Source organism: Caenorhabditis briggsae, assembly GCF_000004555.2.
Source record: "Caenorhabditis briggsae complete genome, chrIII, whole genome shotgun sequence".
In the NCBI taxonomy this organism is placed as follows: Eukaryota; Metazoa; Nematoda; class Chromadorea; order Rhabditida; family Rhabditidae; genus Caenorhabditis; species Caenorhabditis briggsae.
Window position 1 is genome coordinate 12,733,704 of NC_013490.2, and position 13,538 is coordinate 12,747,241.

Below are 13,538 nucleotides of genomic sequence, written 5' to 3' on the forward strand. Positions count from 1 at the left end.
TATGGCCTAGTTTTGGATTTCTAGGCCACCAACTTCAAATGGCTGTAACTCGCTTCAAAATAGAGATTTTTGAGTTCTGAAAGTGATATGGATTTCACAAAACAAGAGCTTTCTAACGGTATAAGAAGCATGGCCTAGCTTTTTTGAAAATTTGGATTTCTAGGCCACCAAAGTTTAAATAGCTATAACTCGCTTTAAAATGGAGATTTTTGAAATATGAAAACTGGTGAGAGTTTCTCAAGGCAAGAGCTTTTTGAAAATATATAAATTGGTTACGACCCAGATCTGGGATTTCACACATTGGAGGTTGGTGGCCTAGAAATCCAAATTTTCGAAAAAGTTAGGCCACCATAATATATAGTTTTGAAAAGCTCTTGTTTTGAGAAATCCATATCAGTTTTCAAAATCAGAAAATCTTCTTCTCAAAGCGAGATATAGTCATTTGAACCAATGCGGCCTAGTTTTGGGTTTCAAGGCCATCAACTTCAAATGGCTGTAGCTCACTTCAAAATTGAGATTTTTGAAATCTAAAAACTAGTATGGATTTCTCAAAACAAGAGATTTCCAATCAATGCATATACCGTGGCCTAACTTTCTCTGACTTTTGGGTTTCTAGACCACAAACTTTAAATGGCTGTAACTGGCTAAAAATGGGTCTAAACTAGTTCTGACCAGAAAAATGGCGGAAAACCTCTGAAAATAGTGAAAAACGCGGGAATTTCAAACGGAAAAATTCCAAAATCCACTTTCCAATCCAAATTATCTTTCAGAATCCGGCAAGAAGGCGCATCACTCGGCGATCCCGATCACCGTCCGTCAACTCGAAGCCATCGTTCGTATCGCCGAGAGCTTGGCGAAAATGGAGCTGCAGCACTTCGCGACGGATAAGCACGTCGAGGAGGCGCTCCGTCTGTTCCGTGTGTCCACAATCGAAGCGGCTGCCACCGGAAACTTGGCCGGCGTCGAGGGATTCACGTCGAACGCCGATCAGGAGGCGCTGAATCGAATCGAGGTGCAGATGAAGAAGCGATTCGCGATCGGAACTCACGTCTCGGAGCATTTGATCGTTCAGGACTTTGTCTCTCGTCAACACTACAAGGAATCGCTCGTCAAAAAGGTCATTGATAATCTCGTCCGTCGTGGAGACTTACAGCAGAAGATGCAGCGGAAAATGCTCTATCGTGTTCGCTAAGAAATGTTGCTTTCTCTTGGTCCATTTTTGACCTTTTTTGGCCTTTTTTTCACCCTAAAATCCTATTTTTTGAGCTAAAAATCCCCATTTTCCCCCCTTTTTTGTCCCATTTTGACCCATTTTTGAGCATTTTCCTCTTGTTTTCTGGCTTCAATGCCATTTCAATCGCATTCTACGTACCTTTTTCACCCTAAAAACCCCATTTTTGGTCCTTTTTCGACTCATTTTGACCCATTTTAAGCGAATCTGAAAATTGCTCATTTTTGAAGCCCCGCCCCTTTTTAGCCCTTTTTTTTTGGCTCATTTTATCCTGATCTCCCCCCTCTTGCTTATCATTAATCCTCGATATTTTCATTTTTACCATTTTTTTAAATTGAAATTTTTGATCTAAAATTGCTGCTGTTAGTCAAATGAAAAATTACCGTACTCTGAAAATCTGAAATTTTGAAATTTGCAATTTTTAAAAAAATTCTCTCTCCTCCTTTTCTCTCTCTCTCTCTCTCTCTCTCTCTCCTCTCCCGCCCACCCTTTATCTACGCCCTGCGCTCACTTGTTTACAATGCGCCGCGTGGTGTCGTGGCAACGCTTTTGACTTTCAGTCTAGAGGCCAGGGGTTCGATCCCCACAGGTGCCAAACCCCTTTTTTCTTCTTTTTGCTAAGTTTTTAGAGGCAAAAAATGCAATTTTTCAATTAAAAAAGCAAATTTCAGAGTCAAAAATGGTTCATTGGGGTTAAAAAAGGCAAAAATAACTTCAAAAAAAAAAATGCGAGAAAATGCAATTAAAAATCGGGCTCCTCCTTGACTTCGAAAGCATCTTCCTTTTCAATTTTGACCGTTTTTCTCGATTTTTTCGCCAATTTTTCCACTTTTTCGCCGGTTTTCGCTGTCGAACTGGGACAAGTGAGCCGGCAAAGACACGTGGCACACTTTGGGCGGACTGGCTGACAGAGCATCTGTCCAAAGCCCACGAGGAGATGATTAATCGGTTGCCATTCGCTTCGTGGGAGAAGAGATTCCAGGGCTTTTTGGGTCTTTTCGGGGGTCGTGGTTTTGATCCAGCCTGGAAAAATTTGAATTTGGCGCCATTTTTCGGGTTTCAAACAAGAAATACAAACTTTGAAGAAAGTCACACTTTCCCCACGTCATGGTGTTTATACTTTTTGAAAAGCTCTTGTTTTGAGAAATCCATACCTTTTTCAGAATTCAAAAATCTTCATTTTGAAGCGAATTACAACGGTTTGAACCAATATGGCCTAGTTTTGGATTTCTAGGCCACCAACTTAAAATGACTGCAACTCGCTTCAAAACGGAGATGTTTGAGTTTTGAAAACTGGTATGGATTTCTCTAAATAAGGGCTTTCCAAAAAGTGTGAATACCATGGCCTAACTTTTGCAAACAATTTGGATTTCTAGGCCATCAACTTTTCAAGCTGCAAAAATCGAAATTTTGAGAGTCTTTGACATTTTGGACCATTCTTGAGCCATTTTAGGCATTTTGCAGTTATTTTAGACGATTGTGGCGAAGATATAGCAATTTAATGTTGGTGGCCTAGAAATCCGAATTCCAAAAAAGTTAGGCCATGAGGTATGTTTTGTTTTCAGAAATCCATACCAGTTTTCAGAATTCGAAAATTTCAATTTTGTAGCGAGATATAGCCATTTGAACCAATGTGGCCTAGATTTGGGGTTCTAGGCCATATTGGTTCAAATGTCTGTAACTCACTTCAAAAATGATATATTTGAAATCTGAAAACTGGTATGGATTTCTCAAAACAAGAGCTTTCCAAAAAGTATAAATACTCGGATACCATGGCCTAGCTTTTTTGAAAATTTGGATTTCTAGGCCACCAAATTGAAATGGCTCTAACTCGCTTTAAAATGGAGATTTTTAAAATCTGAAAATTGTTGAGAGTTTCTCAAGACAAGAGCTTTTCAAAATATATAAATTAGTCATTGTCTAGATTCACTAAAATCTGGGATTTTACACATTCGAGGTTGGTGGCCTAGAAAACCAAATTTGTGGGTAAGTTAGGCCACCATATTGTATATTCATTGGAAAGCTCTTGTTTTCAGAAATCCATACCATCTTTCAGAGTTAGAAAAATTTTGTTTTCAAGCGAGTTACAGCTATTTGAAGTTTGGTGGCCTAGAAATCCAAATTTCCAGAAAATGCTAGGCCATGGTATTTATATTTTTACTTTTGGAAAGATCTCGTTTTGAGAAATCCATAACAGTTTACAGATTTTGAAAATCTCAATTTTGAAATGAGTTACAGCCATTTGAAGTTGGTGGCCTAGAAACCCAAAACTAGGCCATATTGGTTCAAATGGCTGTAACTCGCTTCAAAATTGAGATTTTCTGATTTTGAAAAAAGGTATGGATTTCTCAAAACAAGAGCATCCCAGAATATATAACAATCCAAAATAAAAAATTCCAAAAATAAAAAATCGATACCCAATCGATTGGAAATGCGATGAACATGTGTGTCAACAGCGATGCCCTCACACTTTCCCCACGCGATTTGCATCACCAAATTCGCCATTTTCGGTCCGACGCCTGGCAGAGAGCACAGGCCATCTAGGGTGTCTGGAATGTCTCCTGAATAGCTGTCTTCTAGAATTTTCGCCGTTTGTTGGATATAGACGGCTTTGCGCTGGAAATTTTCGGGGATTTTGAAGGGGAAAATGACCGTTTTTAGGCAAAAAATGGCCTATTTTAAGCCAAAAAACTTACAATTTTGAAAATTAGCGTTGGTGGCCCAGAAATCTTAATTGTCGGAAAAGCTAGGTTATAGTAATTATATATTTGAAAAGCTCTTGTTTTGTGAAATCCATATCAGTTTTCAGATTTCAAAAATCTCTATTTAGAAGCGAGTTATAACTATTTGAAGGTTGGTGGCCTAGAAATCCAAAACTAGGCCATATAGGTTCAAATGGCTGTAACTCACTTCTAAGTAGAGATATTTGAGTTTTGAAAACTGATATGGATTTTTCGAAATGTGAGCTTTCATAGAAATATAAATATCATGGCCTAACTTCTTTGAAAATTTGGGTCATGATATTCATATGTTTTGAAAAAGCACTTGTTTTGAGAAATCCATAACACTTTTTAGATTTCAAAAATCTCCATTTTGAAGCGAGTTACAGCCATTTGAGCCAATGTGGCCTAGTTTTGGATTTCTAGGCCACCAAACTTCAAAACGCTATAACTTGGCTCAGAATTGACATTTTTCGAATCTCAAAACTGAATTGGAATATTCAAATCTTGCTTTCTTTGGCCATGCGATCTTCTTTTCTCAAATCGTGGCCTAACTTTATCGAATCTGGGATTTCTAGGCCACCAGGTTCAAATGACTGTAATTCGCAAATTTTCAAATTTCCCGAACCTTATAAAACCCGACTGGACACAAAATCTTCTCCAAGTCCGACACTGGAAACGCCCGAATCGTCTGAATCGACAGTCCGTGATCTTTGAGTCGCTGAAAGATTCAAAATTTTGAATTTCGCGCCAAAAATTGGTTTGACGCCAAACTCAAAATTCTCACTAACTTTCATCGCGGCGGCGTTTACTTCGTCACGAGTTTGACTGGAGAGCATTAGGGCGACGAGCACTTGGAAACGATGAATCTGAAAAAGGTGGGAATTTGAAATATGTGGACATCTGGATATTCGGAAACACAGAGAACACTGAAAGCTAGTGGCCTAGGAACCCAAGTTTTCAAAAAACCTAGGCCAGGGTATTCATATTTCTGGGAGAGCCCTTGTTTTGAGGAATCCATACCTTTTTTCAGAATCAAAAATCTTAATTTTGAAGCGAGTTACAGTCGTTTAAAGCTGGTGGCCTAGAAATCCCAGATTTGAGAAAGTTAGGCCACGATTTGAGAAAGTCAGGGCAGATGAACGAGAATAGCAAGATTAGACGATTTCAATTTAGTTTTCAAATTCGAAAACGGGCAATTTTGAAGCGAGTTATAGCCGTTTGAACTTTGGTGGCCTAGAAACCCAAAACTAGGCCACATGGGTTCAAATGGGTGTGACTCGCTTCAAAATGGAGATTTTTGAAATCTGAAGAGTGATATGTTTCTCTCAAAACAGGACCTCCCCAAAATATTTAGACAAGATGGCCTAACTTTTTTGAAACTTTTTTGAAACCGCTTCGATATGGAGATACTTGAATTCAGAAAATGGATTTCTTAAAACAAGAGCTTTCCAAAAAGTATGAATACATAAATACCATGGCCTAGCTTTTCTGGAAATTTGGGTTTCTAGGCCATCAACTATAAATAGTTGTAACTTGGCCAAAATAGGTCTAAAATGGTCTAAAAAGGCTCATTTGTTTTCAAAATTTCACGTACTTTTGGCTCTGCCAATGGATCGGCAAGCTTATGGCATCCCATAGTGTCGACTGGCGCCACCATATCGGCTCTCATTTTTTGAATAAGCGCCACGTCGCGGCGCCACGTGGCATTTTCAGAATTTCCAGAAGAATTTCCAGAATCTTCAGCTTTGACAATTTTGGATTCAGAAGAAGAAGAAGAAGAAGACGATGACGTGGCAATCAGACGCTTAGGCATGTTTCGAAAAAATCCGGAAATCCGGGAAATTTTTGGATTTTTTTTTCTGAAAAAATTTTTTTTTTCGAAAAAATTAAAGATAAAGAAAGATTTAAAAAAACAACAAAGTGATAATAAAAAGTTTTGATAAGAAGAATGTGGTGCTCCGGCTCTTTTATCTTATCTTTATCAGATTTTTTCAGGAATTTTTTTTCAACGTTTTTTTTTTTTGAAATTTTCAGCATGAATTTCAGACTTTTTGACTGAAAATGTGTTTATTTTCTGAAATATTTTAAGAAATGCAACATTTTCAAAAAAAAATTTTTTTCCTAAAAATTTTTTTTTTTTTTAATTTTCAGAATTTTCAAAATTTTCCAGATGAGGAACTTCTGGATTCTTGTAATTCTTGGATTTTTGGGTTACGGTATCCATGGATACCGTATACTGGCACCGGTATCGCATTATAGGATAGAAGCGAAACGATTGGAGAATTGGCCAAAAGTGAGAAATTTCATAAAATTTGGAATTTCCAAAAGTTTTCGAAATGTTCTGAAATCACAGAATTTTCGGGAAATGTGAGATTTTCGAATATTCAGAAATTCTGAAAATTCGAAATTTTCCAAATTTTGAAATTGTTGAAAATTGTTGAATTCAGAATTTTCAATGTTCTGGTAACTTGTAAAGTGGACATTTTCAAAAATTTGGAAATTATGAAAATCTCGAAATTTCTCAAAGATCAGGAAGTTTCGAAATTTTGAAAAATGTTAAATTTCAGAATATTCTCTGGAAATTTCGCAAAAATCTGGATTTTCAGATTTTTCGGAATTCTAAAACTCTGAAAATCGAAAATCTGATATTTTGAAAATCTGAAATTTCAAAATATTGAAAAATCAAAAGTCTGGAATTTTCAAAAAAAAAACAGAAATTTTGGAACTTCCGGAAATTCCGAAAATCCGGAACTTTCGAAACTCTTAAAATTAGGAAATTCCAGAAATCTGGAATGTCTGAATATTCAGAAAAATCAGAAACCCTGAAATTTTCGAAAATCTGGAATTTCAGAATTTTTGAACTTTGAAATTCTGAAAATTCAGAAATTTTAAAATTTTCGAAAAATTCAGAAATCTGGTATTTTAATTTTCGAAATTTCGGGAAATCCAGAATTTCGAAAATTTAAGATTTTTTGAAAAATCCAAGATTTCAGAACTTTTTGAAAATTCTAGAATTTCGGAAATCCAAGATTTTCAGGCTTCTGAAAACCTGAAACTTTCGAATTTCTAAAAATTTGGAATTTTTGAAAAAACGAAAATTTGGAATTTTTCGAAACTTTGGAAGTCTGAAATAATCCAAATTCCAAAAATTTTCAAATCATCGATTTTTCAGAATAACTCCAGAATCCATGAATTTCAACGACACCTTCGTGAGACCCTTATCGATGCGTACATCGATAACACGAACAGTATCGATTGGTACAACCGAGGAATTTCAGAGTCGAATTTTACGGTAGTTCAAAAAATCGATAATCGATTTTTCCAATTTTCAACTTTTCTGGAATTTTTTCAGATATTTCGCATTTTTAGGTGATTTCAGGTCGTCAAATCAATTTTTATAGAAATTGGACAATCTTGAAATTTTTCGAAAAAAAAAGTCAAAATTAAAAAAAAAAATTTTCAAACTTTGCTTTTTTTGAAAATTTTTTTTGATAATTAGCAATTCTAGCCGATTTTAGGTAGTCATATCAATTTTTATGAGAATCGGAAAATTTTGAAATTTAGTTAGAAAAATCGATTATCGATTTTTTCCAGGCAGCGATCTACGGAATTCGTATCTCAAGCACCAAGACTCAACGCTTCTGTGGTCATTTGGCGGCAAGCAAGCCTATTTTAAAAAGTGGCATTTATTTCAAGCCGTCCAAACTTGTCCCAATTCCAGTGGCAAAGTTAGTAGATCAAAAAAATTCAGTAGATCAAAAAGCGTGTTTTCTTGCAGTTTCACATTCCAAATTCCTTATCGATTGTTCCAAAGTCAAAGTGTGAAGGCTCCAGTGATTAGTATTTGCTATGAAGGTATTTGAGCATGATGGCCTAGAAATTCCAGGTTTTGAAAAAGTTAGACCACGAAAGTTAGGCCACGAGTCACATGGACAAAAAGAGCAAGGATTGGCGACTCCAATTCAGTTTTTAGATTTGAAAAATGTCGTTTTTGAGCCGAGTTATAGCGATTTGAAGTTTGGTGGCCTAGAATAACAAAACTAGGCCACATAGGTTCAAATGGGTGTAACTCAGCTCAAAATCGAGATTTTTGAATTCTAAAAATAGTAAGAACTCTTTGAAACACGAGCTTTCCAACGATATTTGTCTTGGCCTAACTTTTTGGAAAACTAGGCCAATTTTAGAGCTCTTCCAGGCGATTCCTTCCTGAAAATCGTCGATCTGGAGACACGTCGACCGGATTGGACCCCGTTTGATAAGGAATTGGTGCAGTTTGAAATACAAAACGCTTACAATGGTCGGTGTAAGATACGGGAGATACTGATAGGTGCGTTTTCTAGGTCATGAGCTAGTTTTTTCTAGGTTACGGCCTAGATTTTTCTAGATTTTTCTAGGTCACGTCCTAGCTTTTTTCTAGGTCACGGCCTAGTTGTTTCCAGGTCATGACCTACATTTTTCTAGGTCACGGCCTAGTTTTTTCTAAGTCACTTCCTAGAATTATCGATTTTTAAGAGCTCGATGGCTCTTGGAATAATCGATATCAACGGGAAATGAATTATCGATCGCTGGTTGTGATTCATAGTGATACGGTGCGGAAACGTATTACTTGGGATGGTGATTGTGATGAGACAAAGGGAATGTAAGTTATTGATAGCGAAAAAATCGACTTTTTCGAGAAATATCGATTTTCGCTTTAAAAAAATCGACTTTTCCGGAAACGATTGATTTTCGTTGAAATTATCGATTTTCCGTGTCGGAAAATTTCTAACAGCATCACAGCTAGCTTCTTTTGGAGCGCCAAAACTTCGTTTATCGATTTTCCGACAAATTATCGACTTTTAACATAACAGCCGACAAATTATCGGATTTCTACGAAATTGTCGATTTTCTGTGTCGGAAAGCTTTTGGAAGCATCGCAACTGAATTCTGACGAGTTAGAAAAACTTTGTTCATCGATTTATCGATTAATTATCGATTTTTCCGGAAAAATCATCGATAAATTATCGATTTTCGCCGGAATAATCGACAGATTATCGTTTTTTTTTGCAGGAATCAACCGTGCTGCCTCTGGAAATTCCACGTCAGCGACCCGGATGGAACGCCTCGAGAGTTCCGTCGCTGCTTTGGCTCCGTGCCAAGGGAATCGACAAAAAATACGCTGGTTCCCGAAAAATTAGCGGATTTATTGATTTTCGGAGGGCTGACTCGGCGATTCTTGAGTATTGAGAATCAAGTGTGTCGTGGCATCGAGTTTCGACCGTTTTATTTGCGGAAACCCGATGGGACGGTTGTGGTAGGTCAAATCGATTTTTTGGAAATTTTTTTTTTCAAATTTTGATTTTTTCGAAATTCTTTCAGATAGTTAGCATTTATAGGCGGTTTTAGGTCGTCATAACGATTTTTATCGAAATTGGACGTTTTTGAAATTTTTCGAAAAAAATTCCAAAATTTAGAGAAAATTTTTTTTCAGAAACTAAACAAATTGGACACCACAAAATGTGCAGCATTTTACTGAATGCAAGCTCCGATTCAAAATTTCGAAAATTATCGATTTTTTCCAATTATCGATTTTTATGTATTTCCTTCCAATTATCATATCTTTTTTCCTCTGCAGTTGTAATTTTATATATATATCTCACAACTCAATAAAACGTGACAATTAAAAAATATAAAAAAATGCAAAAAATCAATATTTCACAAATTATCGATTTTTACTAACTTTGCTCTACTAACACCTCCGTCTACCAGCAATTAACATGAAACAACTCCGATCACTGATTCGCGTTCGATTGACAAAGTAAGCTGGAAAAATCGATAATCGATCGGTATTTCAAAAAATCGATAAATTTCCAGATACTTTCCCAGCGATCGATACCTCAAAAATCGATGTTCCGGCGCCGACGGCGTACTAATCGATATGGAGAGACGAGCGGAGCGAGCTGATGATTATAAGATTTCCAGTTTTATGAAATTGAGAAATAGGTAAAAAAATCGATAAATTATCGGTTATCAGAAAAACAACGAGCGATTTTGCTGAAAATCCACAGAAATCGATAAAAACCAAGTTTTCGAAATTTCTCGAAAAAAGGAAAATCGATTTTTGGAGAAAAAACGAGAAAATCTATATTTCTCGAAAAAAAAAATCCGATAATTTCCAGCAAATTCGCTCTACCGAAACTGCTAGCCGACCCAGTCACCAACGACACGCCCAACCCATGGCTTCCCCGGCTTGTCGCCGAAAAATCGATCGATGGAATCGTAATTCGAAATTTCGAGAATTCCGAAGATCAAGAATCTTGGGAATCCAACATTTTGACGATGATTTGGGACCCCCGGGAGCGACGAATCACTCATTCGATTATTGGGTCAGAGGGGTTTGAGGGGAAAATCGATAATTTCGATTATCGATTTTTTTGGAGGAAAATTCGATAAAAATCGATTTTTCGCTGAAATTTTCGAATCGGTGATTGTTAGACATGAAATAGCAAACATCTTTTCATGGAAAATTTCACTAACTTTCCATGAAAATCGAATATTTTCGAAGAAACCAATAAATTTCCAAAAATCGATTTTTCGCGAAATTTTCGAAAATTTTTCAAATCGGCGACTGTCAATTATTAAAAAGCAACCATATTTTTTATCGAAAACTTGATTAATTTCCAAAAAATAGATTTTTTTCCTAATTTTTCGAAAAAATCAATTATCGATTTTTCAGCTATCACCGAATCAACGACGGCGATATTCTATGGAATAGTAGCATTCGGACAGCTGTACAAGGATCCCTAGAAAACGACATTCAGCCGTTGGCGGCGAGAACGCTGGTTTTCAGGGATATCAAGACGTAAGTGCGCTCTATTGAGAATTTGCTGTTTTTGAGGTTTTTCGGGATTTATCGATAGAGCGCGGTTCCCTAATTTTGCGAAATACGAAGGAAACGCTGTTAAAATTCATAGTAAAGCGAAAAAATACGAATTTTGAATAAAAATTTCGAAAAAAAAAAGTTTTTTGAATTTTTGATTTTTACCAGTATTGCATGAAATTTATACTTTTTAAACCAATTTTCAGCCATTTTAGTCGATTTTTAACCAATTTTTTAAAAATTCCGAAAAATTGAATTATTGCTTTTTTTTCAGCGCCACCCACGAATTCAAGATTCTTCGACAGATCGGTTTCACCGGCGCCGTGATTCGGAATCCGAACCTTATTGATATGACTAACAAAGTTTTTGAAAAATAAAATATTTTTTGAAATTTTCAATTTTCAGAATTTTTGAAAAATCTTAAATTTTCAGATTTTTTTTCTCATTTTCAGACATTTCCAAACGTTTTCAGATCGTAACAAGATTCGAAAAAATGTTAAAAATCAATAAAAAACAGTTTTTTCTCAGAATAAAGTAGATCAACATTTACAAACAAACAAGCAAAAAATCTATAATTGATGAGCCACCGTACCCAGAAAAAAGTTAATTTTAATTATTAAAAAATGCCATATAAAAATTGATAAATTTTGAAGAATTCGAAAAATGGGAAAATGCTAAAAATTGAATTTTTGGGCAATTTAAAAATTTAAAAAATTTTGCAAAAATTATAAAAATTAGAGGTATACTGTAATTGTGATGGTGGGGAAGAAGTGAATTGGGATGGAAAAGGCGGGGGATGAGCAGGGGGCATTGTACAGTAGGTCTTTGGGGAAAATTTTTTTTTTTTCAAAAATTTTGAAAAAAAAATCCAAAAAATCAAAATTTTCAAAATTTCAAAAAAATGCAAAAAAGAAGAAAATGGAGAAAATTGATTTTAAAAAAAATGAGAAAAATATAAACAGTTTTTTTTTATTTTTAGAATTTTCTGGAAAAAAATTTCAGAGTTTTTTTTTCAATTTTTCAAAAAAAAATCCAAAAACGTCTGAAAATTTCAGATTTTCGCAAATTTTTTTGGAAAATCTAAAAAAATTTTGTAAATTTTCAAAAAATTCCAAAAAATTGGTAAAAATGGGAGAAAAATGATGAAAATACTGAAAATCGGAGGAAAAGGATGAAAAATTCAACATTTCGAAATTTCTTTTTCAAAATTACAGATTTACAGAAAATAATTTTTTTTCGAAAAAAAAAATCCAAAAAATCAAAATTTTCGAAAATAGAGTGCTAGAAAACTCATTGAAAAGCTGAAAATCAGACGAAAAAAAACGTTTAAACATTCAAAATTTCGAAAAAAAATAATCTGACAAAATAAAAAACACTGAAAATCGACAAAAATCGATATTTTGATTTTTTTTTTGGAAATTTCAAAATTTCACTAAAAATGTCAGATTTTCAGAAATATTTTTCTCCCGAAAAAATCCAAAAAATTATTTTTTGAAAAACTAAAAAAAGTGATGTTAAAAAACACTTAAAATCAGTTCAAAAAATTCAAAAATTTGAAAAAAAAAAGAAAAAAAACCGAATTTTCAAAATTTTGAGCAAATGCAAAAAAGAGGAAAATGGAGAAAATTGACAAGTAAGGAAAAAGGGGGCGGAGTCTAAGGGAACAAAAAGGGGCAGAGCTTAAACCAATGAAAACAATCAATAATTTCCATGATAACCATCATCCTCAATCTCATCCTTCACTTCTCGCTTCATTTCTTCCGTCACTATTCTCATCCTCTCATGAACTTCAGCCATTTTCGACAGCTCATTGATCTCTTTTCGAATCTCCTCATCGCTTCTTTGATCTACCGTACCTTTTTGATCATCTACCGTAGTCGTCGTGCCCATCGATTTTATGTCCTCCAGACTCATGTTTGACACCGATTTACATGCCAACCAATGGGAGCGCAGCAAATGGTTCTTGAAACATTTTCGAGACGCGAAATTCAGACGACAGAATGGACATTCTCCGACTTCGGCTGCAAAAAAAACCATCTTAAAATGATCTGAAACGGTCTAAAACAGCCCGAAATAGCCTAAAATAACCCAAAAACGATCCAAAAATCGCTATAAATGGTCACGAAGTTGGTGGCCTAGAAAACCAAATGTGGCCTAGAAATCAAAAAAAAGTTAGGCCATGGTATTTATATGTTTCGAAAGCTATTGTTTTGTGAAATTCATACCACTCTTCAGATTTTGAAAACCTCAATTTTGAAGCGAATTACAGCCATTTAAACTTTGGTGGCCTAGAAACCCAAAACTAGGCCATATTGGTTCAAATGGCTGTAACTTGATTCAAAATTGAGATCTTTGAAATCTGAAAAGTGGTCAGAACTTATCAAAACTCGTTATATTCCATACTGTTGGCCTATTTTTCTATAAATTTGGAAAATTAGGCCATCGAATTTCCAATGGCCTAGAATCCCAAATCGTTGAAAAGTTAGGTCACTGCTCATACACTTCAGAAGCTTGTGTGTTGTGAAATCTATACCAGTTTTTAGATTTGAAAAATCTCCATTTTGAAGCGAGCTACAGCCGTTTGAAGTTGATGGCCTAGAAATCCAAATTTTCGAATAAGTTAGGCCATCATAAATTATATTTTTGAAAAGCTCTTGTTTTGAGAAAATCAAAACAGTTTTCAAAATTTGAAAATCTCAATTTTGAAGCGAGTTACAGCTATTTG

At 35.2% G+C, this 13,538-nt stretch overlaps 5 protein-coding genes across 5 annotated transcripts in view; 3 read left to right on the forward strand and 2 right to left on the reverse strand.

The window, feature by feature from the left end:
• The window catches only part of Cbr-mcm-5, a gene marked incomplete at both ends in the record, with an annotated part of 6,340 nt that extends 5,148 nt beyond the window's left edge, over positions 1 to 1,192 (forward strand). Inside the window, one exon of the mRNA XM_045244550.1 lies at positions 771 to 1,192. Within this exon, the coding sequence (XP_045094821.1) occupies positions 771 to 1,192 (422 nt within the window). The remainder of the gene's footprint in view (positions 1 to 770) is intronic.
• A 781-nt stretch (positions 1,193 to 1,973) lies between these two features.
• On the reverse strand, positions 1,974 to 5,767 carry Cbr-nth-1 (the record flags this gene model as incomplete). The annotated part of the gene is made up of 5 exons (XM_045244551.1): positions 1,974 to 2,254; positions 3,649 to 3,847; positions 4,580 to 4,672; positions 4,743 to 4,820; positions 5,549 to 5,767. 5 exons carry the CDS (start codon positions 5,765 to 5,767, stop codon positions 1,974 to 1,976), a joined length of 870 nt encoding a protein of 289 aa, XP_045094822.1.
• Positions 5,768 to 6,124: 357 nt separating this feature from the next.
• Positions 6,125 to 9,469, forward strand: CBG12305 (the record flags this gene model as incomplete). The annotated part of the gene is made up of 7 exons (XM_002642666.1): positions 6,125 to 6,247; positions 7,127 to 7,246; positions 7,549 to 7,682; positions 8,139 to 8,281; positions 8,467 to 8,593; positions 9,004 to 9,247; positions 9,425 to 9,469. 7 exons carry the CDS (start codon positions 6,125 to 6,127, stop codon positions 9,467 to 9,469), a joined length of 936 nt encoding a protein of 311 aa, XP_002642712.1.
• Positions 9,470 to 9,710: 241 nt separating this feature from the next.
• CBG12306 lies at positions 9,711 to 11,190 on the forward strand (the record flags this gene model as incomplete). Its single annotated transcript, XM_002642667.1, has 5 exons — positions 9,711 to 9,751; positions 9,808 to 9,936; positions 10,113 to 10,319; positions 10,670 to 10,795; positions 11,088 to 11,190. The coding sequence occupies 5 exons, from the start codon at positions 9,711 to 9,713 to the stop codon at positions 11,188 to 11,190; spliced, it is 606 nt and encodes a 201-aa protein (XP_002642713.1).
• A 1,321-nt stretch (positions 11,191 to 12,511) lies between these two features.
• Positions 12,512 to 13,538, reverse strand: part of CBG12307 — a gene marked incomplete at both ends in the record, with an annotated part of 7,024 nt that continues 5,997 nt past the window's right edge. Inside the window, one exon of the mRNA XM_045244552.1 lies at positions 12,512 to 12,834. Coding sequence (XP_045094823.1) covers positions 12,512 to 12,834 — 323 coding nt within the window. The remainder of the gene's footprint in view (positions 12,835 to 13,538) is intronic.